Source organism: Ochlerotatus camptorhynchus, unplaced genomic scaffold (genome assembly GCF_037179485.1).
Source record: "Ochlerotatus camptorhynchus isolate MF236.1 unplaced genomic scaffold, CSIRO-AGI_Acam_v1.1 ptg000026l, whole genome shotgun sequence".
Taxonomy (NCBI): domain Eukaryota; kingdom Metazoa; phylum Arthropoda; class Insecta; order Diptera; family Culicidae; genus Ochlerotatus; species Ochlerotatus camptorhynchus.
In genome coordinates, this window is record NW_027040518.1 from 350,074 (window position 1) to 374,786 (window position 24,713).

At 40.4% G+C, this 24,713-nt stretch overlaps 1 protein-coding gene across 1 annotated transcript in view; it reads left to right on the forward strand.

Annotated features, from left to right (window-relative positions):
- Positions 1 to 9,538, forward strand: part of LOC135708214 (uncharacterized) — a 125,944-nt gene extending 116,406 nt beyond the window's left edge. The window contains exons 3-4 of the mRNA XM_065230221.1: positions 8,926 to 9,044; positions 9,169 to 9,538. Of these exons, the coding sequence (XP_065086293.1) occupies positions 8,926 to 9,044; positions 9,169 to 9,423 (374 nt within the window). The 3' untranslated portion in view covers positions 9,424 to 9,538. The remainder of the gene's footprint in view (positions 1 to 8,925; positions 9,045 to 9,168) is intronic.
- The last annotated feature ends 15,175 nt before the right edge of the window (positions 9,539 to 24,713 follow it).

A 24,713-nucleotide genomic window follows, 5' to 3' on the forward strand; every position in this document is an offset into this window, starting at 1 on the left:
CGTTTAATTTTAAACGAGTTGATTTAACATCATATGCGATTTGATCTGTAATAACAAATCCATTTTGAAAAGTCTTACGATGTAATCCGATTAAATTTGTGATACAGTACGACGGAAAAATGAGTCATCGCATATAAGTCGGAAATTTGCATTCTATACGATTTTACTTAAACATAATGCGAGGTATGCCATTCTAATATGCGATTTTGACTTAAACTGTAGCAATTGACGATACTGTCTGTACATTGTTATACGACTTCTGGTTGTCTGGGGGTTGGTGGTCGGAGCTGAGATCGTTGTGCGCCTCTGGCTTGGATAGTCCGATGTTTGACAGGAAAAAGTCAAGCGTGGAGGGATTTCCCGCCGGAGAGATGAAATTTGGTTCGTCCGGAAATTGCACAGTGTACAGTCCATATTGTGCGTGGTCGAACAATAGACATCCGTTCCGGTTCCTCTGGTAGTTCCTGCAAGCTTCATGGCGGGCGTTCAGGTCGCCCCCAACGATGAATCGGGAGTTAGTACGGGTGATGGCGGTGAGGTCCTTCTTGAATTGGATTCCCAATCCGTTGCTTACGGTACACTGGCGTGGGCAGTAAACAGCGATGAACCGGACGTTTCCAGTTGGTGATTCCACCTCCACACCAATGGCCTTGATGATAGAAGTGCGGATGTGGGGCAGAGTGCAAAACTTGATTCCCTTTCTGACGATGACCGCTACACCACCCCCCCTGGAGCTGGTGCGATCAAGCCGGATAATGTTTTTTCTCGAACCAATGCGGTCTATCCCGCTTCACGCTCACTCGATTCTACTCATTCTTTATTCCACACTAACTCTATCTACTACACTGCTCAAGCAAAAATAAACAACCGAATAGTTCTTGATAATCTTGGAAGAAGAATACGGGTTTTAATGAGGCTACAACTTATTGACTATATAAGTTATAACACTATCCTCATCGTGACTACCGAATGCAATAATCATTTCTCTAAATCCGTATTAAAGTTGATGAAGTTCGTTTGATCGATGTAGGGTCATAGACAAACGTTTTCAGCTTACATCAGTATCTGTAACTGAAATAAATTGTTAAACCAAAAGTCTTGAACGGGGGTGGGCCTTTACCCTTCAGCTTCACGGCAAACAAAGGGTGCTATATGCATGGACCAACCACAACGTCCATTGGCACTACAATCAGACAATTCAATAGGAGGTGTTTGTTGCGGATCATCTAACTAAGTACTCGCGAAGGTTAAATAATACATAGCCCTTTATTTATCACACCAATCAAAGGTTTGTTAAGCTTATCACTAATTTGTATTTGATTTAAACTACGAACAGCGTAACGAATTAGAATGCCGTTGTGGGTATTCTACCCGTGCAATACAGTGACCTGGTTGAGGTGGATAATTAGTAACTTTCCTTGGTAGAAACCAAAAAAAAAAATAATTTATTTCACTTACAAGACTACTTATTCCTAACAGCGATTAGAAAAGACTGTCTTTATTAATAAACACTCAACCCTTTTATGCCGTGGAATGGAATGCAACCGATGAGATTCCTCGTATTGCGGCTGGTTCTGCAGGTGGAGTCCAAAGAATGATGTTTTGTCTGGGAATTCCGATTAATGTTTAGAAAGGTTGTTATGGCTGGTTCTGTAGGTGGTGTTGATAGTTATCGCTGTGTCTCATGATGTTTATTCTTAGTGTATGGCATGGTGTTTTACTTTAAGTGTGCTTTTGATTATTGCGCCAAGTCCATAGAAGGATTGGTACTAACTGGAGTGATCATTGAACCCGCACGACCGTTTTAGGTTGTTCAGTCCTCCATCAATGCGATGATTTTCTTCGGATAGTGAGAGTGGGTGAAATCTGTTCCTAATGGCTGACGTTAGTGTGTTTGTAAATATGACAGTATGGAAAAATTAAAATTGAGGCTACTTCAAGAGCAAATTTTCATTACGTCGAAAGTAACAAAGGTTAACAAAGTCGAGCTATCAGTATCAATCGATGCTCCCGCTATTACACTATATACTTCCAAATTTAGGATCACATCCCATTTTTAAATTTATTTACAAGTTAAATTGCTTTTTGACGTTATCACCAACCGATCAAAATATTTTTCGATGTTACTTAAGTCACCCAATTTCTTTCTGTTTGTCTTAAGCAGAGTTACATTTTCCTCGTGCGTGCAAAAATGTGCTGCCGAGACTCTCAACAAACCGTCTCCCGTCGCAACGAAAACAACATGTGACGAGAGAGAAAGAGACACGCGAGAATAAGATACGAGCGAGAAACAAATGCGACACCCAAAAATCCTGGCGTGCGCGAGACTCGCGCTGATCTCATGTACCTCATCTCATGTGCTACGATCAGGGCTGGTAAATGTCATTTTCAATGAAATATCTCATGCGATATTTACAGAAATACTTCTATTGCTATTAAAGTTACTTGTACCGAGGGAATCTTAATAATATAATCACTCTATCGATTACATACCGTTGGTTGCTTAAATTCATCTAAATTAGTTAGAAATTTTGATGTCAAACCCGCATAAGAATTATTCTCATGAGTGCTTGATCATTGGAAAATGACAAGAAAACTAATGATAGGTCGTTTCGTCTCTTGATAGTGAGAGGACCTGTTTTCTCATTGTCACATGACGGGCGTGATATTTACCAGCTCTGGCTACGATTAATGCTAGAACAGCAGAGCTCTATGTTCTGGAAGGTGTAGGTAAACGAAATACAGGCTGTTGAAACTTGGTTGCTTTGACCGACATTTCATATGCGTTACCACAAACCATTACTTCTTTAGAGGAAAGATAGCATATAATTGCAGTGCTTGAATTCTTGAAATCCTCTAACAGCCAAAGACATTAATTTGCCGGTCAATTAGAATATTCTTTGTTTATTTTTTTCCGGTTCAACTCATAAATGCACTTGCATGACTAACATCTTTTGACACGTTATTTTCAAAATATGTAATGGACAAAAAGTCTACAAAAAGTGTATCGGTATTGTTTAGTACGGGGATTTGACCGTGGCAAGACGTTCACAAATTTTCAACGTAATTTAACCATTCATCGGCAACACAACTAGTATGCATTGTTAGAAGGGATGTTACGTATTTTGAATAGATTATATCGGAATGCTACGAATGCGGCAATGTTATGATAAGTCAATGGGTCGAAGAATTTTATGCAGAACAGCCATCGCTACAACCTGCATTAAATAAACCAATCAAATCCAAGGGAGGGGGAGGTGGTTGTCAAATACGAACAATCGTCGCTTACCTCGCATAACTGATTCCAAACGTAAACAAGCCATAAGAAACCTACAGGGTTTAGTTACGTTTGGAACCAATTTCATACAAGAATGATCAGTTAGTTGATTTGACAACACGTCTCCCCCCAGATCAAATCACCATGTTTCCACCAGCATCGGCGCAGCACCGGAATATGATTCAAAATCTCGTCGCATCCGCTCGCTGGATTTCCAGATTGTATGGTTTAAATTTGGAAAATACCGTGTTGAAAGTTGATCTATCCATTTGAAACAATATGATATTCAAAAACTTAAGCACATTCTTAAGTCATCCTTTTTTTAGCAACTCTCTAATTCAGATCAGAAGAATATCAGCCAATGCTGGTATTTTTATACTTCCTGGCTGTATAGGGAGCATATCTGAAAGAATATCTTGTTACTTATGCATCTTTTTTTTTCCTTTATTAGAGAGATTTTTAGGCTAAGGCTAGTTCATCTCTTGTTACTTATGCATCAATAAAACAGCAAAAAAAAAGTACTCATCCCATAGGTAAATTTTGCAACAGCTTGAAAGGCTGAAATAACTGCTGAATGAAGTTACACACAAGTCAATTTCAACAGCGAAGACATTTTTTAAAGGGCTTTCTGAACTATTGGTTCTCTTCCAGCGGGAAAGTACCTATTATATTATGATGGTTTCAATTTGATCAACCAAGCTTTGGTTCCAAATCAGGCTGATCAATCTCCCAAAAATTGAGCTGATTTGATGGCGAACTCATTCTGCACTGGCTCTTTGAAGTTTATATGGGAATTGCTATAAGAAGTGTACTTTTGTCCTCATCGTTCTAGCCCTACACCATAATGATTTACGTAAAAAGTTGTCCATCGGAACCCCCCCCCCCCTTCCATACGTGAAATTTTCTCAGCAACCACTTTGTTGAAAACCACGATTTAATTGAATGTCTAGAAAATTAGTTATTATTTTATTTCTAAGTTGATAACTTTCTGGTAGGATTAATCATCTGCTTTCAGGGCAACACTGCATGTTGCCCTTATGACATAATAGCCTGGATTGTTTTTCCTATTATTCCATCGTTGTCTGCTGAGAAGTAAATGGAGCATGTCAGAAGAACATCATCTTCCTAATCAATTAATAACTAATTATCCTAACGTTCTATTTTTCAATTCCCACATAAACTTTAAAGAGCCAAGTGCAGTATGAGCTCACATCCTAATGAGAATAAATTTTATGAGAATGAATAGGAGCTGATTTTAAATCGTTTGAACTTGGTCGAGCAAAATCATGAACCATGAAAATTCCATGCGCATGGATCGGTAACAAATAACCCCGCCGGTAATTGATTTGTAATCGTTTAACTCATCTTTCGCTTGAAATACTTCTATAAAACCACAAAGCTCAAAAACTGAATACCATCAATGGAATGGTTCAAATCAATCAGCTGTACCAGCACCACTAGAGTGTGACAGGACTACTCGATCAACAGTTCTCCGTTGTTTTCTTTATCACCAACCAGCCACTTTTAGCATGCACGCAAGACGTAGGTACGCTGCCGATCTCCCTGGAGCTCGCCGAGCTTAGCTCATGAGACACAGCACATGTGACACGAATGAGGCACGTAGGAATAAAAAAGAGACGCGAAATAATTCGTCTCGAAATGTACCAGGCACCTACGATCTGATTGAAAGCGTGTCTCTATCACGCGGGATGGATGCACGTGTACATTAACTCTGGTCTTAAGTAACAGTGCAGAGAAACCCGTGAAAAGTGTACGTTCGTCGCATCGCTTTCTCATTATTAAAGTGAATAAATCGAACTGTTTGTTGCTAAGATGATGTCGGTGGTCCTAAAATGATGAACGGGCTGCACGTAAGGAGCCGTGATTGATAATTCTCCCGAACATTCTGGTAAATACATTTTGACTTTAGCAACATTAGGGGTGGCCCTATAAGCAGTATAATAACTCAGAAACCAGTTTTTTTTTAGCATGAAAGCTAGCGATTTGATTTGTATGATTAAAACCCTGCTTAGTATGTTAAACATTGCTATCACTATGAGATTAAATGTGTTCAATTGGAAATAGGAATAACTTTTCGGTCATCAATACAAAACTTTATTTTTCTCGGATCGGTGCGAATGTTACTTTTGACATAATGAAAATTTTCTCTTCACTTAGTTATTCTTTTAGTAAATACGAGTAATCCACAGTTACTCAATGTTGATATATTAGCTCAGAGTATAGCTGAATTGCCTCTAGGCCACTACTCAAATTCTACCAAACAGCGGTACAGCAAAAATGGCGTCACAGTGGTTCCCAAGGAGATGCATCAGGCCAATACTTCGGAACTAAGGCCAATTGAGGAATATCTGTCAATTGTGAAACACATGCTGAAGAAAAGGGTATAACGGCGCCGGTGGTGTAGTGGTAAGCGTGATTACCTTTCACCCCAGCAGGCCTGGGTTCAATCCCAGTCGGCGCCGCCGGGATGTTCTGAGGCATAACATCTCTGATCACGCCTTCCTTCGGATGGGAAGTAAAGCCGTTGGTCCCCGGTTCATGAGTTGATGGGTCGATAGGTAGGGTCCAGGTGTGGGAGCTGCCTTCCTGGCACGTCGGTAGCATTGGTGCTAAGCACGGAAAACAAGATCGACGGAAAAAACAAACCAAAGGAAAAAAATATTGAAAATTTTCTCTTGACTTAGTTATTCTTTTAGTAAATACAAGTAACCCACAGTTACTCAATGTTAATATATTAGCTCAGAGTACAGCTGAATTGCCTCTAGGCCACTACTCAAATTCTACCAAACAGCGGTACAGCAAAAATGGCGTCACAGTGGTTCCCAAGGAGATGCATCAGGCCAATACTTCGGAACTAAGGCCAATTGAGGAATATCGGTCAATTGTGAAACACATGCTGAAGAAAAAGGGTGGAACTGCAATTAATTATATGACTTGAGTAGTAGCTATACTGAAGATCCGAGAGATGTCTCCCCTTCAGTGGTAGGAAAATCATTTTTGCAGTATGGAGAATATTAGAAAATCCACGATTTGTGATTAAACATGCTTTCACAGAAGGAAACAAATAAACAAGTGTTTACCTTATCACCATAGTAATATACTCGTGCATTTTTTGTGCATCTAAAACTGCCCATAGAGACGGGGGAGAGGTAGCTCATCGATTCTTCCGGTTCGCCTTCTAGCATCGTGCTATAAGGTACCAGGCGATAACCAGGGTAGTTGATCGATAGCTCGATGACGTCATTTCGTTGGCGTCTGCAATGGGAAATTCTCATAGCAGGCGTTGACGATGGGACGTTGTCGAGTTGTTGAATAGCAACTATCGTGGTAACTCACCGATTACCTGTCGATCTGCCAAACTTGGAAAGACGTCTGCATTGAATTGTCTCATATAATAATATTCCGCCCACTATATCACAAGAAATTGCGAGTAGCTGAGTGGAATGGAGATAAGTTAAGCATTGGGTACAGGACCAAGTCTCCCCTGGATGGTGCCAAAAGATGAGCGCAATAGAATCATCAAGTTGCCATAAGGCACGGAATGAGACTATTGCATGGCTGGGTAGTCAATGTCTTCCATTCGTTAGTCATTTCAGGTGGATTAGAACAGGTTTAGGTGGGCGTTGGCCAGATTTGGATTTTTCAGATGTAATCCTGGATAGGACCCTGTCATTGAACGTCGCGTGAAAGTCGAACTTAATGAAGGCCTAAGTACTTTTTCGTAGTTTTTAGTCTTCGGATTTGAAAGATCATTTGTTACAGTGGCCTGCTTACTGAGCAGAAAAATGCGGTCCCAGGTCCTTACATATCAAAGAGATTTATGGTAAAATCGCTTGTGTATCGTGTATTTTGCGAAACTCGTTGTTGTCGTTGGTTCCGGGTTTGAATGGATACACAAATTTGAGCAACGGTATTATATGATATGAGGGGCTCGGTGGCCTTAGAGCAACCGTTTTTGCTTACTGAGCAGAACATCATGAGTCTAATCTCAGGCCCATCCACATTCAAGATTCATCAATCGTTTTATTTGTTAATATGACTACATGATAATAACAGCAACTCTGTGATTAAAAAGGTGCCCGTCTGCCTAGTGGCAAACGTTTTTGCTTATTGAGCAGAAGACCGTGGGTTAAGTCCCAAACTCCTTCGCGTTATATGATCGTTAGGACATCAATTCAGCTTATCGTTTACCAAAACGAACCCTGCTGCAAACCCAACCCTCTTATCCAACATCCCAGTGATTCCTCGTGGAAGTGCAGAGGTGTTCTCGGCTTCCATCAAAGTGAGTGTCATGTCAACACAATCCTTCCCATTCCTTTCTTGACCTGTGTTCGGGCGCGGCCGGCGCTGGTATTGCCTAATTTAAGATCACCAGTTTTTACACATTGAGGATGATTGCTAGTCCCAAGCATCGTCTATTGATTCTCTGTGTAATTACAGCTGATCTGGCAGTAACAGAGTAGCAACCGTGGACGGTCAATCAAGCTCAAGCTCTAAAACTGCCCATAGAGACGATAATGAATAAAAACTGAAAATTTTCTTGCATTTCCAAATGGTTTCCTACCATTCCCATACATTCGAAAGTGACTGGCCCTCTCGATGTGGATGATGCCAAAAACAACAAAACATGATTAATTGATCTGAAGAATTTAAAGCGGAAATGGAATTTGACATGTGAACGCGTCATAGATAAAATTGATAAATAGCAGAGTTTTAGCGATGGGCCCAATCTTAGACCCATTAGATCCATTTCCCCTATATGGTAAGAAGGAATACTGAAATAATGGTCTTACAATAAGCATAATACCTACTTATGTATAGCTGTTACAATGAACAATGAAAAATGAAACGCATTTTTAATTCCCAACAAGATTTTTAAGAGCCTGGAAAAATAAACGCATTATATACATAAAAAAAAACAAAAAAATTGAGTTCAGATTTTTTTCGTATGTTCAACCTTTAGTTTGATTTCCATACGTTTCGTAAACTCTCCAATGCAGTCTGGCACATGCATCTAGTTGCAGAGAATGCCGCTTTCATACAATGCGAATCCGGGGCTGACATCAGGTACCTACTAATTACAGCGAACTGTGAATTGCATCCTCTCAGAGATACCTAGCTTTGTGTTGATACTTGCTGCAAGTTGGTTCTACTCTTCGCTTCAGTCAGTGCGGGAAAACCCACGGAAAAATCTGTTAAATGGAATTTACATTTCGTTTTTGTATGCTTTACTTTTTCATCAACTTGAGACTTGGTTTTACTCGTTCGTCGCTCGTACATGGTTGGTCTGTTTTTAATAAGCTGGTGCTATCTGCCGTTTCCGCAAAATTTAGGCAGCGTGTTGAGGATTTCAGTGAAAAAGTTTTCCTTTCGTCTCGACGTTCAGAACGAGCAACTTTGATTAGGATTTACTTTTTCCCGATCAAGATACGACGGAAAACCGTGGTGGGGGAACAAGCGTATATCACTAACTGCGAGACGCTCACAGTCAGAGTGGATTGAATTGTTTTTCTCGTTTTGCTAGTCGGGATCAGAAATAAAGCCCCACTGTCGCAGGGAAAATAAAAGATTTGTTTTCTCATGAAAGCCGTTAATCTTTTCTATTTTTTTTGTTTTTCTTTCGGCAGGAAACTCAACCGCTGTGGGAGCTGCCGGGAGTGCTAGGTACATCCAGGGAGACCCGCTGAATGGATACTACGATTTCGTAATCACCGAAGGATCGTACAAATTTTGGGCCATTTTCCAGGTAAAATATGCGTTCAATATATTAGCACAAATCTCTGACGTGGACCCGTTTGTGGCATCCAGACCCGGGTTGGGTAGGATGAGTGATATGGGCTTAATCCAAAACCTTTCCTTCTGCTTTCCAGATTTTAACAGCCATCCTCGTCATCTATTCTACCTTTGCCGCTATCTACTACTCGAAAGTAAGCCCACTGACGTCGGATTACGACTATATCGAATATCTGAACGGTGGTAGGTCATTCGCCGGTGCAAGATCTATGGATGGGATCAGCGGACCGGCGGGCGACATGTGGAACGGTTTGCTCGAAAAGCCCTGGTTCAATATCGCAACGAACTCGTTCGTCTTTGTGATGAATGCCATCGAAAATGTGCCCAAATAGGGTAGTAACGTTTACTCGTTATTGCCAATCGACGGATTCCGATGGAACATTTGACACAGCAGACAGACGCCCGGCTTTGGATCTCGAATGTTTCATTTGAATTTTGTCTCGGGAATTATTTTCGACGTTAATTGTTTTTAAAAGATAACCATGTCGAAGATGTATAGTTTATGAATGTCGAAAATAAGTAGTTTCATATGTTTAAATAAAGCTTATTATTATGATCTAGTTTAATGGAGCAAACAAAATAGTCGAAGGCCATCTACCCCCATCAAACTCAATAAATGCCAATAGATCACCCACACCGTAATTGAACTTGGCAACCCTCGATTCACCACCAGCCAGCCATAAAAGGGCATAAACATGCATCGCCAAACCACACATTGTATCAGAGCTCCGCTTTTTACTGTGGTTTACAAACAAGCTTAATTCGATTTTTAATTGGTTTTGTTATCGGGCTCCACAGTTCAGCCTGTTATCTGGGAGCACAATGAAGGCACTCTATGAAAGGTAGGAGGAACCAGTCAAAAACTTTTGGTTTGTGTTTTTTTATTTTTTTTTTCATCCTCCTCTGACGCGTGCAACATGGAAAACGCGATGACGCGAATCGTTAGCCCACGTTGAAGCACGATGTATGATCATTTTTTTTTTTGCTATTTTTAATTTCAGCCATGGCACGGCATTTGAGAAGACTTGAAAGCATTTTGAGTAAAAGGGTATTGGGTTCGTTATGAATATTTTTGATAACGAAAGCATGATGTCAAATTTGCAACACGATGAGTGGTGAAAAATTTCTAAACATTCTTTTATAATTAATAATTAACTGAAATTTGAATAGATTTACACTACCGATCATAAGTTTAAGGACACCCCCCAAAAAAACCATGCAAATATGTTTTGTTCAATGATCTCTCATTTTAAGATCTCTAAAGGTTATTTGAATGGTATGAATGGTATAGCATGAGTGTTCTACTACTACTTTTATTTCAAAATTTGGCCAACCCAATTCTGAGAAAATCAGTCAAGATTCTTTAGAGTAAATTTTGCAAAATATTGTAACTTTTGGTGAACTTTTAGCACACAAAAGTTCCATTCAATACCTTTCAAATTGTCTAAAGAGAACGAAAATTGGAAGTAACATGACAGAGATATGAACATAACAAATTTGTCAGGTTTATTTTTTGGGGGTGTCCTTAAACTTACGATCGGGAGTGTATGTTAAATTTGAAAAAAATCTTTTGCATTTGTTATTTTTTTCGGTATTGAAAAGTTCAATTGAGATTCTTTTGATGTGATATCTAACTAATGAAAATATGTAAAAGATTGAGAAAAACAGTTTTTTCAAGATTTAGAGCGGAAGACGGCATCTCGGCGGGGGAGGGGGCGAAGTCGTTTTCCACCCTATTTATTGTTTTCCAAATTACTCGCAAATAGTAGATTATGAAATTTTGACGACTCCTGAGATTTCCTTATTTTTATGATTTTTATGTCGAAGACTTCAAGTCTCTAAAATGGTAGAGTAAATAGTTAGATTTTGGCGGCATCTATACAGATGAGTTTTGATTTATCGATGTGTTTGTACCAAAAGATAATCCTCGCTATAGTAAGCAAACGAATAAGAGAGTCTACTCGTATACCCCTATGGACAGCGTGGAAGTCAACCCAAGTAACATTTTAATGAAGTAATGAAATTGGGTTGTTAGCGGAATGCTTTAATAAAACAGCAAAAAAAGGGGTTATCTTCCATTTAATTCCACTTAATTAATTTTGGTATCCATGACAGATACGTATTTCGACTACAATGTGCAGTCTTCATCAGTGTCATTCCCACTAAAGAACTTATCAAAATCTAACCCCCTTAAGTACTCATCCCCTAGGTATAAAAGTCAAGATCACAGGTATATAAATGAAACTACAATGTGTTGAATCGGAACCTACCTAACTAATTAAAACCAAAGATTTAAGTAAGCTAAAGGAGAAAAATCTATTTAACTCTCTAATAAGGAAAATCCCAAAGGCTTGGTAGCGGCTTGGTTCCGACAGTGAAAATCCCCTCGTTGATCGACATCGGTAATAGCCCAAAACATAAATTTCAATTGGTAGCATCCTTTTTCTGCAGAAGCGACGTCATCAATCAATCATTATCCAAGAAGAATCATTGGTACAATTTTCTGCTGCTACTGCTCTCGACATTTGGTCTGGTGAGTCACCATCGTACATCTGCCATTGAACCCACTGAGGATCTTTAAGTGATTTACACTTCAATTGCCATTATTCCGACTGTATAACCCAGAAAGTTCTACTGGTTTACCGCCATCTTCCTTCTTAACTACTGCTTCAAAATTTATCTTCAAGATTTACTATTTATACAAGTTAAATTCACTGTCTTGAGAAGATCCTTCAATTGTATCGCTTCGAGGCTTTTTCCTTGATTTGTTTTCCGTCGATCTTTTTTTCCGTGCTGAGCACCAATGCTACTGATGCCAGAGAGGCGACTCCCACACTTGGACCCTACCTATCGATCCATCAACTCATGGACCGGGGACCAACGGCTTTACTTCCCTTCCGAAGGAAGGCGTGATCAGAGATGTTATGCCTTAGAAAATCCCGGCGGCACCAAATGGGATTAAACCCAGGCCTGTTGGGGTGAGAGGTAATCACGCTTGCCACTACACCACCGGTGCCGCTTCGCTATGAAAATTTGATAGATAAAATGAGGGGTTCATGGATTTTCCTATGTTTCGAGGCGTGCATCGATAAGTTTTTGACCGAAGAGAGTACCAGAGCTGAGTCAAAAAGTTGAGCACGTTTCTTCGAGACCTTCTGGTCTTAGAGTTACCTCTATTGTGCTACGCACAAATCTTATTCTTCAATGTCGTCCGAGCGTCACATCAAGTCGCTGAAACTGCGACTGAAAAGTTTGGTGACGTTGCTTAATCTAATCAAGGCTTTCGTAGATGACAACGATGAAGAGACGCAGGATAACGAAGTGTCTGACTGGTCCAACTAAAACACAGTCCAGAGCGAGCTGGCGACGATTGACGAAGCTGCTATCGAGGCCCACTTGAAGGAGCGGACGTCGCTTGAGTCCGCTTACTATCGCGTGAAGGGCTTTCTTCTGGCACATAATAAAAGTCAATTAAATCAGAGCATGAATTCGTCGAATCATTCAGAGGCACAACTCCTTCCGTGGGCATCGCAGGTGCGTTTGCCCACTCGTCGGTCGGTATTTCGAGCATTCAAACGTTTTACTATTTGCGGCCGTCGTTGTCCAATGCAGCTCTTCAACTAGCCCAAACAAGACCGATCAGTGCAAATAACTACCCAGTGGCATGGAACCTTCTGCTGGAGCACTTCCGGAGCTCTGCTTGGCTAAAGCTGGCATACGTGGCTGCATTCTTTGGTTTCCCGTCACTGAACAGGAAATCTTCAATAAAACTTCACAGCCTGGCAGAGAAATTAGAAGCAAATGTCAAGATTCTTCAGCAACTAGGTGAACGAACCGAGTACTGGGACATTCTGCTCATCCGCATTCTCAGCAGATGACTCGATTCGACGACAAGGCAAGAATAGGAGGAACGCTCGACGACCACCGAAGCGATAACATTCAAGGACCGGACTTCGTCATCTGCTCTGATCATCACCCTTTATACCGTTGTGAGATTTTGTCTACCCTTTCGGTTGAAGAAAAGGAGCAGGAAGTACGTCGTCATCAGCTTTGACGAAATTGTTTGCGAAAGGGTGATTGTTTGTTGTCTTCCAATTGCCACAATTGCCGTGGACGACATCATACTCAGCCCTGCTCAAACGATTCCCCTCTCCGACGTCAAATTCGAAGCCTGTCAACTCCCAACAACCGAGATCTGTCACACATACTACAACTTCTGATGCTCCGACTACGTCAGCGTCTACTTCGGCCGTTGAGTCGATAAGTTGCGTTTCCGCTGGTCACAAGCAGAAAATAGTTCGACTGGCTACTGCAGTCATCTCCTGGACTCAGGAAGCGAGTGCTGCTTTATCGCCGAAAGCTTTTCTCAAGGTATCAAAGTGCAACGAAAGAAGATACACTTGTCGATCACCAGCATTGATCAAGCATCCACTCAAGCCAAGCTGAAATTTTCGTCCACCATCCGTTCTCGAGTTGGTAAGTACTTCACCAACGTCGAGTTCCTCCTTTTGCCGAAGGATACCGTCAACTTCCCGAGCAAAGTCCAGCATTAAAATGATAGCAAATCGAAATCAAATTTTGATTGAAACATCAAACCGAAGTCATAATTTGATTTAAGTTCAAAAATATTTTGCAGCAGTTTTGTTTTCATTGCCTTAGCAGAACATCAAATTGAATACTAATTTTGTTTTCAACAGGAAAAATGAACATCAAATTGAGTTTTCACTTTGTTCTCACTGATAGCAGAATTTGTTTTCAATGTGATGTCACAGGAAGATTTATTTACTCTCAATTTTGATATTTTAACCGTTAAAACGACCAAAACGACAGCAACCTGAGTAATCATTATCAGAGACATCACAATATCAAATTTGGCTTTTCAATATGATCTCAGACTTTGCCTGGGTTACCAGCTACATCCGTCAATACTTTGATTTGGGACATGCCACTCAGTATTCAGCTTTTCGATCCGTCGTTTGACAATACCAATACTATCGACAACATCATTGGAGCAGAGATCTTCATTGATATACTCAAAGTTCCCTGACGAATTCCTATCGGTGACAATCAAGCACTACACTAGTCGACTCCGTCTTCGGTTGGTTCGTTTTTTAACTTCATTTTCGAAAATTTACATTTTCCAGCATCTTTCTTCTGTATGATCTCCGTTATTCTTTTCATCTTCATCCGTCTTCTTCATTCGATTCATCTTATTTTGTTTCTTCTTCATTATCTTCTCGTTTTCTGTTTTCTTCTTTAGAATCTTCTCACACTTTCACTCTGGCTGTTTCAAACTTTCTGCAATGTAAAATCCCGTGGCGGACATTCACGACAGTCCCACAGCATTCGCAAACCTGCGGTGAAATTTTTTTTTTGCAAAAACTCGTGTTTGAGCCACTTTTTGGTTTCGCGTTTAACCTTCAACTTGATTTCCGTTAATTGCACCAAGCGTACTTCCCATAGCAGACTTTCCTCGGCATGGCGACGTTGAGTGGTGGACTGTTGCGTGCTTCACCGGTTTCAGCATCTGCACGCAGCCTTCGTTCTAAAAATATCCATATTGCAGGATATTTGACGAGGGCTGCCATCTAGGCAGCGTTGGAAAGTTCGCGATATTTCACGAAGTTCACCAAGGGAAAAGTTCGCGAGTCATAGTGAGTTTTCGCGAACTTTTCCATCACTGCATCTAGGTTTAAAAAATGGCGTAGGACATAGATTTTTGGCATCTGCACGTCGTCCCCGTTTCGAGAAAACCCATATTGTAGGGTATTAAATGCATCACCTCGACTGAACTAGTCTCGGCTGTTTCGGATGTTCCTGCGAACTTTATTGACATGGCTACTTTTGAAATAACGCCCGTAATGGTGACTAATGCCGCCAAGAAAATGAAATGTACCTTGTCGCCTGGACCAGACGGCATTCCTTCTGCAGTGTATGGTCGTGTCATTGGAGTTCTTACTGAGCCGATTTGCAAAATATTCACCAAATCTTTTGTGGAGTTCAAATTTCCTGCAATCTTCCTTTATTTAACGTAGGTCTCTGTTCCGCAATCTAGTGCCAATCACCGACGGACATCGATTGCCATCCATTGACGGTAATCGAATGTGCAGGAAGGCAGCTTCCACACCTGCGTAGGATATCGCACCCATTCAATCAAACACACATGGGCCGAGACCAACGGCTTTACTTCCCTTCCGAAGGAAGACGTGACCAGAGATTTTTATGCCTCAGAAAAATCAAACCGAACTCGGCTGGGATTGAACCCAGACCCATTGGGGTGAGAAAGCAGTCACGCTTACCACTACACCACCGGCGCCGGCGAAATTTCCTGCAATCTAGAAAGAGTAATTTAAGGTTCCGGTACACGTAGCGTTTGATAGATCAACCATGAAATTCTGTTGGCGAAGCTATCTAAACACGGTTGACGTCGTGGATGTGCTCGTACTTAACTGACAGGTATCTACGAGTGAAACTTGATTCGAGTACTTCCTCGTACTTTACGAGCTCGTCAAGTGTGCCACAGGGTAGCAATCTTGGTCCGTTGCTGTTTGCTTTGTATTTTAACGACGTGCTGCTTTTGCTTGGAAATGATCTTATCAGGCTTCGTAACACCATTCGTAGGCAGTTCCTGCGTTCTGGACTGCCCTACTTGAAGACCAATTTCAATAGGCTAACCAAAGTTATCCAGGCCAGGATGGTGTACTCGCTCTCTCCCAGATTGTGCAAAGGCATTTTGTAAGATAACCAAAATGCTGAAAAATAAGTCGAGACTGATCCCTCCGCTTTCCTCTGTTGACCAGAACTCGGACCCATCTCTACTCATAACCCCAGTCGAAAAGGCCAATGCTCTTGGTTAACATTTTGTAATTTCACACAATTTTGGCCAAACCATGGTGAGCCCCCATGAGCCTGCCGTACTGGAGGCAATGTCTAGGGTCGCTGACATCCCCGTAGTAATAAAAACATGAAGGCTGCGGGTATGGATGGTGTAGTCAACCTCGAGTTGGAAAACGTGAGTATTGACTTCTTCAACCATCTTACCGTTATCTTCAACAAATGTTTGGAGCTTGGCTACTTCCCTGCATGCTGGACGTTAGCCAAAGTGATTCCAATACACAAGCCTGGCAAAGATCCTACCAGTGCCAAAAGCTATCGCCCCATCAGCCTCTTGTCCTCCATCTCGAAGCTATTCGAAAAGTTGGTACTCAGCCGTCTCCTGGTGTTTTCAAATGATAATAACAGCTTTCTAAAAGAGCAATTTGGGTTTAGGAAAGGCCACTTTACTATCCACCAACTCGCACGGGTTACTAACATCATCAAGCAGAACAAGTCCGTTTCCAATACATCTGCCATGGCATTGTTGGACGTCGAGAAGGCGTTCGACAATGTCTGGCATGATGGTCTAGTGTACAAGCTGCATCGATACAACTTTCCGAACTACCTCGTGAAGATCATCAAAAACTACTTGTCGGGCAGATCATTCCAGGTCTACTTGATCAATGTCTCCTCTGATACGTTCAACGTTGATGCAGGGGTCCCTCAAGGTAGCCTGCTTGGGCCTATCCTATTCAACATTTTCACGTCAGACGTTCCTCCCCTGCCGGGTGGTGGTATCCTGTCAATGTTCGCAGATGACACCTCCATCATCTATAAGGGTCGAGTGATCCGTGCTCTGGCGAGTAAACTACAATCAGGCCTGGATGTTTTGTCCGACTATTTTAAGAGCTGGAAGATTTGTATCAATGCAGCTAAAACACAAACCATTCTGTTTCCACATTCGTATTCACCTCGGCTTGTCCCGCCTGCTAACGTCAAGATCCATCTTGATAGCACTCCCATTGAATGGTCGAGTGAAGTAGTCTACCTTGGTCTCACCCTCGATAGCAAATTGCTATTCCGATCCCATGTGGACAAGACATCCACCAAGTGTAACATCTTGATCAGGTCGCTCTACCCTCTGATAAACAGGAAGTCCACCCTGTCCCTCAAAAACAAGCTTGCTGTCCACAAGCAAATCATTCTGCCGGCTATTGAGTATAGTATTCCAATCTGGGAGAGTTGTGCAAAGTGCCACCACTTAAAGCTTCAGAGGATCCAAAACAAGATCCTCAGAATGATCCTTAACAGTCCACCGCGAACTCGTAATTCTGAGATTCACCACCTGGCCGGTCTTCAAACACTCGAGGAGCGAAAGACTTCCACGCTGGAAAGGTTCAGAGTCGCCTGTCTGCGATCAAACCGCCAGATCATTCGTGATTTGGCAACCTAGTTTAAGTAGTTAGGTGCTCAAGTAGGTAGGTTATCAAATTTTTAAATTCAAACCAAAACAATCCCACAAAGGGTATCCTGTAAATTAGCGCTAAACGCAATCATCACATTAGAATAACCAATTAACTAGAACAAAGATGAAGAGCCAAAGGCTAACCAATTGAAATGTTAAATCAAATGTTGAAACATAAAACCCAGAAAATAAACGTAAATTTTACTACTACTACTACTGCTTTTGCTCATTGTCGCTTCGGACGGCGTGGCACTTGGTCCTCCAGTAAGCAGGACCAAATCAGCGGCTAAAGGTGGATCACGGCGTAATGTATGTAAACACCCTCCCCCTTTCACAACAACCTCTCCCCCTCCCCCCTTCACAACAATCTCCCCCCCCCCCCCTCAACAACTTCTCCTAACAAAAAAAAGCAACTTCTCCTAACAAAAAAAAGCAAAAGCAATTGAATTGAATTGCATAAATTTTACCGAAAAGTTCAGCTGTTAAGATTTCGGTAAAAATTACCGAAGTAGACGATAATTTCTAAGTGTGTATGTGTCGGCCACATACTTAATATATGTACCGTAAAACGGGGTAACATTGATAGTTGTTTAAAGTATATTCCAAAAAAATTTTACAGCAATGAATGTTTTTCAAATTTTATATTTTTAAAACAAGTACTGAGGATCCAAGAGTCAATTCCTTAGTAATATGTTTAACGGAACTTAAAGCATTCGCACTAATTTTTTTTAGCTTTGTGACCGAACTTCAGTTTTTTGATTTGGGGTTACTTTGATAATGCTCGATGAATGTAGAAAAAAATGGTTGAAACTCAAACAATTTAGTTCTTTAAATATGAAACTTTGAATGAGTATATAATCAGAAAACATCATAAGCAATAAAAATACAACATTGAATTTGGGATGGCTATATTTGAAATAAATTTCATAAGTGATGGTTAGAGTGGTTTTTCAAACAGGCGAAAAACACGAAAATTGTTTTTTAATATGTTTGTAAAATATGTAAGACATACTATATAAAAAATATATATGATATCAACGGAAATACCCTAAGCTACAATATGGAACCAATGTTTCTAATTTGGAAAAAGCGTAGCGAGTATATTTAATCTCTAAATTATATTATCTAAGTTACCCGTATTATCAAAGATACCCCGTTTTACAGTACATATAAAAACCATGCGTGACCACACATACTATTCATTTGCGTATAAATTTCATGCGTACTTCTGAGTGGATTCTATTTATGTGTGGTTAAATAAAAATTATGTGGAATTTCACATGGATATTTGTCAAGAAAAATGCGTAAAATGTTTTGAGTTAACCATAACCGAAACATTGAAATACTTGAAAATTTTAAGATAAAGTATAATAGTCAAAAATGCATGAAAAACATCAATTTTGTGTGGTTCTACGTCATACTGCGGTCGTGTCTAGGACACAACCCTTTAATTTTTTTTAATCTAATTTGGCTTCAAAACTGGACGCATCAACACAGGAAAAAACACGATATATCACTAAATGATAACTTTATGAACACTTGAAACTAAATTTCAGCACACAAATTAACAAATTCAAGGCAAAAAAAGTTTAATTCGCTGACGAAAAATACGCGGCAAAAGAAAAACACGTCAGCTTTCAAGCGCAGCCTACTGCGATCTTCTCCGTTCCGAAAAAATACCCACCACTACTTCCAAACACAAAGGACAGCGCCAAGATCCAAGGTACTTCGAATTAGAGGGAAAATTCCGTCAAAACAACACAATTCCAATTAATTTAATCTTGTTATGTCGCGTATGAAAAGCGATAGGTATGCATTTACTGGAAAACAACCAGCGGCAGCTTTGTCGCGACAGAATGCGAGATTGGCATGAAAGACTTTTTTCGTCAATAACCATGCCCACAGTTTCCGTCAATCTTGTCGCCCAACGTACGTGAAACAACTAACTCGTGTTGAAAAACGTCACGCAACAGATGTTTCTTGACAAAATGAGAAAAAGACAAGAATAGAAAATGATTCGTCGAGAGTCAGCCCAGCAGATCAGTATTTCAAGCAGAAGTTTGCTGCATCGGGCTTGGCTGTCAGATGAGCATTGATTTTGTTGTTGTTGTCTTTGTTATAAAGCCGCCTCCACCTTGGCAATACTGTGCCTTTACCGACTAGGCTATCTGAGGCCCATGTGTCCGCATCACCCCTAATTCGCCTATTTTACGTAACAACTACCACAACATCCATCAAAATTGGGGCCAGACCACAGCACTGTTGGCGTGCCGTAAATAATGACCGAGATTCAACTCCATCTCTGATGGGCTTTAACCACCTGTACACATGTATCCAGCTGGTGAACAAATTGAATCCATAAGCATCATCGAGGAGCAACTTGCTCTTATTCCGCTACTTTATGATTTTTGACCCACTGCCATCAACAAGACTGGGTATAAGTCTATGCTTCTGGCGAAGTTCGACACCAACTAGTTAGATTGAAGCTGTGGTAAATCATTGAGAAGCACGTGCGTTGGCTCTCCACTGATTCATTGGAGTGGGATAGGAAAAAGCTTAACCTATTTAGGTGCAAAATTAATTTCTGGATCCCTCGCGCCCAAAGAGGACGACACGGCGGGAACGTTCGCCGAAGTTGATTAAGTGACTGTTCATTCCGCAGGTGGGGCGACCATGTGCACGGTGCGCGTCGACTCGTTATCAAGTGCCTTTGCTATTAATCAAAATCTTATTACATAGCGCGCTGTGCTTCCAAGCGAGTAATGAATGAAAATGAATCGAATTTTCACCTCATTCAAGAAGTGGGTGTACAAATGTGTGTTCGCCGAAAAACCGTCTCCTTCCCTCTTCCCCCGGCGACATTGCGAGAGAACCGTTGATAAACTTGCGGGATCCGGAGCGTCCGGAACAGCTTGTCTCAATCACAGGTTAGGTGGGGCCAACAACAACAACAACAGCAGCAACAACCAATTCCCTGGAGTTGCCAGGAAACTGAGTGCAGTGAATTTTCCAATTATGGTTAAATTGTAATTAAAAATGTTCGACTTCGACAGTTTTCGGGGTCGGGACGAGGTAGATTGAAAATTGCTTCAGTTAACATGTTAATTTCGTGCTTGGTTTGATAATTGAATCAATTTGGCGTGTTGGGATTTTATTTTTCGCGTCAAACAGTTAGCTATTTGATTAGCAGGTGATGTTAGCTCATTCGCACCGCAACAGTATTGGAAATAAATGAAATTCAATTTATTTCGTGTTTATTGCGACAAATAATCATGTTGCAAATTTAATATTCAACTGTCCATCACAATTAACTGAGCACTTTGTTGTGATTAGTAACGTACGATGACGCAGATTCCTGAACCGGCAAACAATAGCAGTTTGGTGATGATGTTTGCGACTCAGACGCTAGTCAAAGATTACTGTCGAAAATGGTGTTTGCTTCGATATGGTGCTAAAAGTGCACTTAATTTCAAACAAAAATCTACTTTTATGGTCACATCCGGCGACGGAGTCTACCGGCAATGCTGATGATGTTTGTTCATTATGAATAACAAATTAAATTTTTTTTTAGTTACTTGCCATGTGTGTTTGATTGAATTGAAATCCCTGCACGTAACAAAAAATGATTATCATCAGGGTTGATTTGCGGTTTGTTTGCATTAAAAATATGTGTCATTATTTCCAGTACAATTCAACTCGCTCGATTTTTTCACAATGATAACAAACGGGTAACTTTGCAACTGCTAATTGGAACCGGAAAATTATCCCAGTATTAGTATAAACCCGAACCAATGTTGTAGTGTGGGAAACCTAACCGCATAAAACCCTGCCCGTCCGTATTTAGCATTCAATGTGCCAAGTAGTTCATCTTTTGCATAATGATACTCCTGCTGGCCTTCATCGGTACACACAATCCGTCGTTGTTGTAATATGTTAATGTGATTTAATTTCATAATAAAACAACCAGTCCCGGCTCAGTTTACGCTCCCGGGGCCGAGCGTGTTTGACATAATTGCCCCTATCAAATGGGCCAATTCCCGGGGGCCCTCTCTATCTCTCTGTGTCTCAAGATATGGCCCTCGTGAAACGGTCATCTGCTCCCTTTGAGCCGCGCGTAAATCGAGGTTGATGAATGGGTCACCAAGATTGTGCACATTTGTATCAAGAAACACACCAGTCACCCCGGGATCGTCTTTTGCATTGACGCCAGATGCTAATCAGCACCATTGCTTCTCGGTAAAAGTTCACTTTGTTCCCCGTATATTTTCCTCTCAACCACACCACGGGATGGAGAAGCATAGCGGCAAACATTTTCTGGTTAATTTTTCCCATAAATCTTTCGACATTCCATTGTGCTCGCGTGCTTACGCGTTCAATGCTAGTGGGGTGTTTACACTTGTGCTGGTTCACTCGTTGCTGGTGAGCATGTCGTTCGAAAACCCATTATGTAAACATTGGCTCATCAATTGCTGGCACAAATTTGATCGGATTACACCAAATTTGCAGCACTAGTGTAAACCAGCCATTAGAGAGCCACAACGGAGCCCGACACAGCTCAGCTCTGCAGACAAGAGTAGCAGGGCGCGCATGGTTGATCCAGATTTGTGATTGTGCACTTCCGTTGTCGCTCGTCGTCATCGACTATTGTCGCTCGTCTTAGGCAGAGCTCCCCGAAGGGCGGTGGTGATTTGAATCGTTGAATTGGAATAGGTTAGCTCCCGAGGGACTTCTTTTTTTTTGTGAGCGTAATACATATGCATAGTGTGGTTTTGAAGACTATGCTTGTATACTAAGTTTTATGTGTTGTACACACAAAAAGTTAATCGATTGATGGCTTCGCCAAATTGCCAAACAAAAGAATTCACCCACACTGGGTGAATGTTTTTAACTTGGTATTTCGACAGTTGTGTATGTATTGTGGGAGCCTCATAGCCTACACACCAAAAAATTATGAATTTTAATGGTGATGTAAATATTCATGCATGCTAAAATTGAAGCATGTAAACTTCCTTTTCACATAAACTAGCAACTTGCAAGAAATATTGCTTACAAAGATGGATGGTTGCATACAATATTTAAAGAAAATCATTAAATGACTCATAAATTTACACGATCTGTAATGTGAATTTATATGATATGTGACGCTCCATTTATGTGCATCATAGTGACAGAAATTTACACTACTTTTTCGAACTGTGTAGTCAGTAAAGGCACGGTTCTACCAAGACGGAAGTGGCGGGTTCGATTTCCGGTCTGATCGAGGGAATCTTTCGGGTTGGAAATTTTCTTGACTTCCCTGGGCATAGAGTATCATTGTGCTTGCCACACAATATACAAATGCATGCATGGTATTGACATCGAATGCTTTCAATTAATAACTGCAGATGTACATTTAGAACACTAAGGGGCTGTTCATAAACTACGTAGACAATTTTGTATGGACAATTGTCTACGAAGTCCCTAACTTGAGAACACGCAAAAAGCTACACAGCAAAACATAAATTTTAATATTACATCCAAGAGGATGTACTTCAATCATGTCGAAAATCTCATGTAATTTTTTTGGCCACAATAATAAATAAATGCAGTAAAGCAGCGTTCTGTCAGTTCATGCACTGTATTAGTGATAATTCAATAGCGCAAAGGAGTTTGGGTTTGAACCCACGGTCTTCTGTTCAATAAGAAAAATAGGTTGCCACTAGGCCACCGAGCTCCTCATACCACAAAACATATACGATCAAGTACCCGATTAACTTGTTGTTACCAGTGTTGGGAAAATAAAAAAAAAAATCAAATCTCACCAACGCCCAAGATCACGCTTGATTTTCGTAGACAAAAATCAACAAGCGAACAACTGTGGTTGATTTTGCAAGCTGTGATATTGCAGCTCGGAATATCAAGCTAACAAAACTCACCAGCTGCAAATCTCACCAAACTGTGGTGAGATTGAGTTTAATGATTTTTGCTTTACACCCGAATGCAACCGAAACTTCCATAACGGCTTGCAGCAGTCCCTTCGCGTCTGCCATCGGTAAAGATTAACAAGAGATAGCAAACTATGCTTTCTCTTTCTAAAAAAAACGATTCGCAATGGAATCATTTTTGTGTCGAGTCAACTCTCAGCTTGATTTTTGCACATTGTGACTAGTCTCGCAATATCAAAGGAGCTTGTAAAATCAATATCAAGCATGATATATTGTTTCAATATAACGCGTGATAGGGAAAATGTAGGTAATGTCGGCCTACATGTCCCTAATTTGGGCCCATCGCTAAAAGTCTGCTATTTATCAATTTTATCTAGATGAACGCGTTATTGGGACGTTACTAATGGATATTTTTGGTTGCTATTGAAAATTTAGTTGATTGCTGAATTTATGTATTGGCCCAAATTAAGGACACTTAGGCCGACATTACCTGCATTTCCCCTATTACGAGCGCATGAAAACGGAAAATATCAATTGATTTTTGATTTTGCCAACACTGGTTGTTACTAGGTTTCGATCCTGGCGGTGACCTCATCGACAAAAACAACTGCTCTTGAGAAGAATTTGATATGGATTTCCAAGCAATACGTTTGTCTTAAAACTCAAATATTACTTCTTTTACGTAGCCGTCCCTTCTACTGAATTTCGTATCATATTATGAAAGAAAGTCGATTTAAAGTGTAACTCTTTAATCTGTATTTTAATTTTGACATTAGAGTGACCTCATACTAAAAACCACCTTCTTTCTCTTCCCATCCATACAACTGTTAATCTCCACCAACCTCTAGACGACCACGAGTACTCGGTTCAATTAATTTAACTCTAGATTTAACACATTAATAATGTTTTACGGAAATGGTAATATGGCTCTGTAAAGTTTATTAGATTGAGACAATACAAAAAAATTAATTGCGATTTTTTTCAGAAAACATTTTTTTTTTAAATACATAGCTTTTGAACAACTGGGCCAAAATCATAGATCAAAATATCAAATAAAAATAATTAAAAATTATTTTAAGCAATAATATATATTTTTTTTTATCGATTTCATGGTTTGAAGACAGAGGGTGCAATATGTTTTGATATGTTTTCTTGAAGATTTAGGCTTTTTTGCCCAACATATTAAAGTATCAGTGATGTGTTTTTGTTTCTTTTTCATTTTTGAGATATATTTTTTTAAGTTATCAAGTTTTGGGGTTTCGCTCAATACTCCTATTCAACTAGACTACCGTGCGTCGTGACTATGTTAAAGTCACTATGGATCAATGGAGATGCATTTTTGAAAAAAAAAACTATTATTTTTACCACTTTATCATGAAAATGATGAAATGGTGAAAATGAAATCATGAAAATGGTC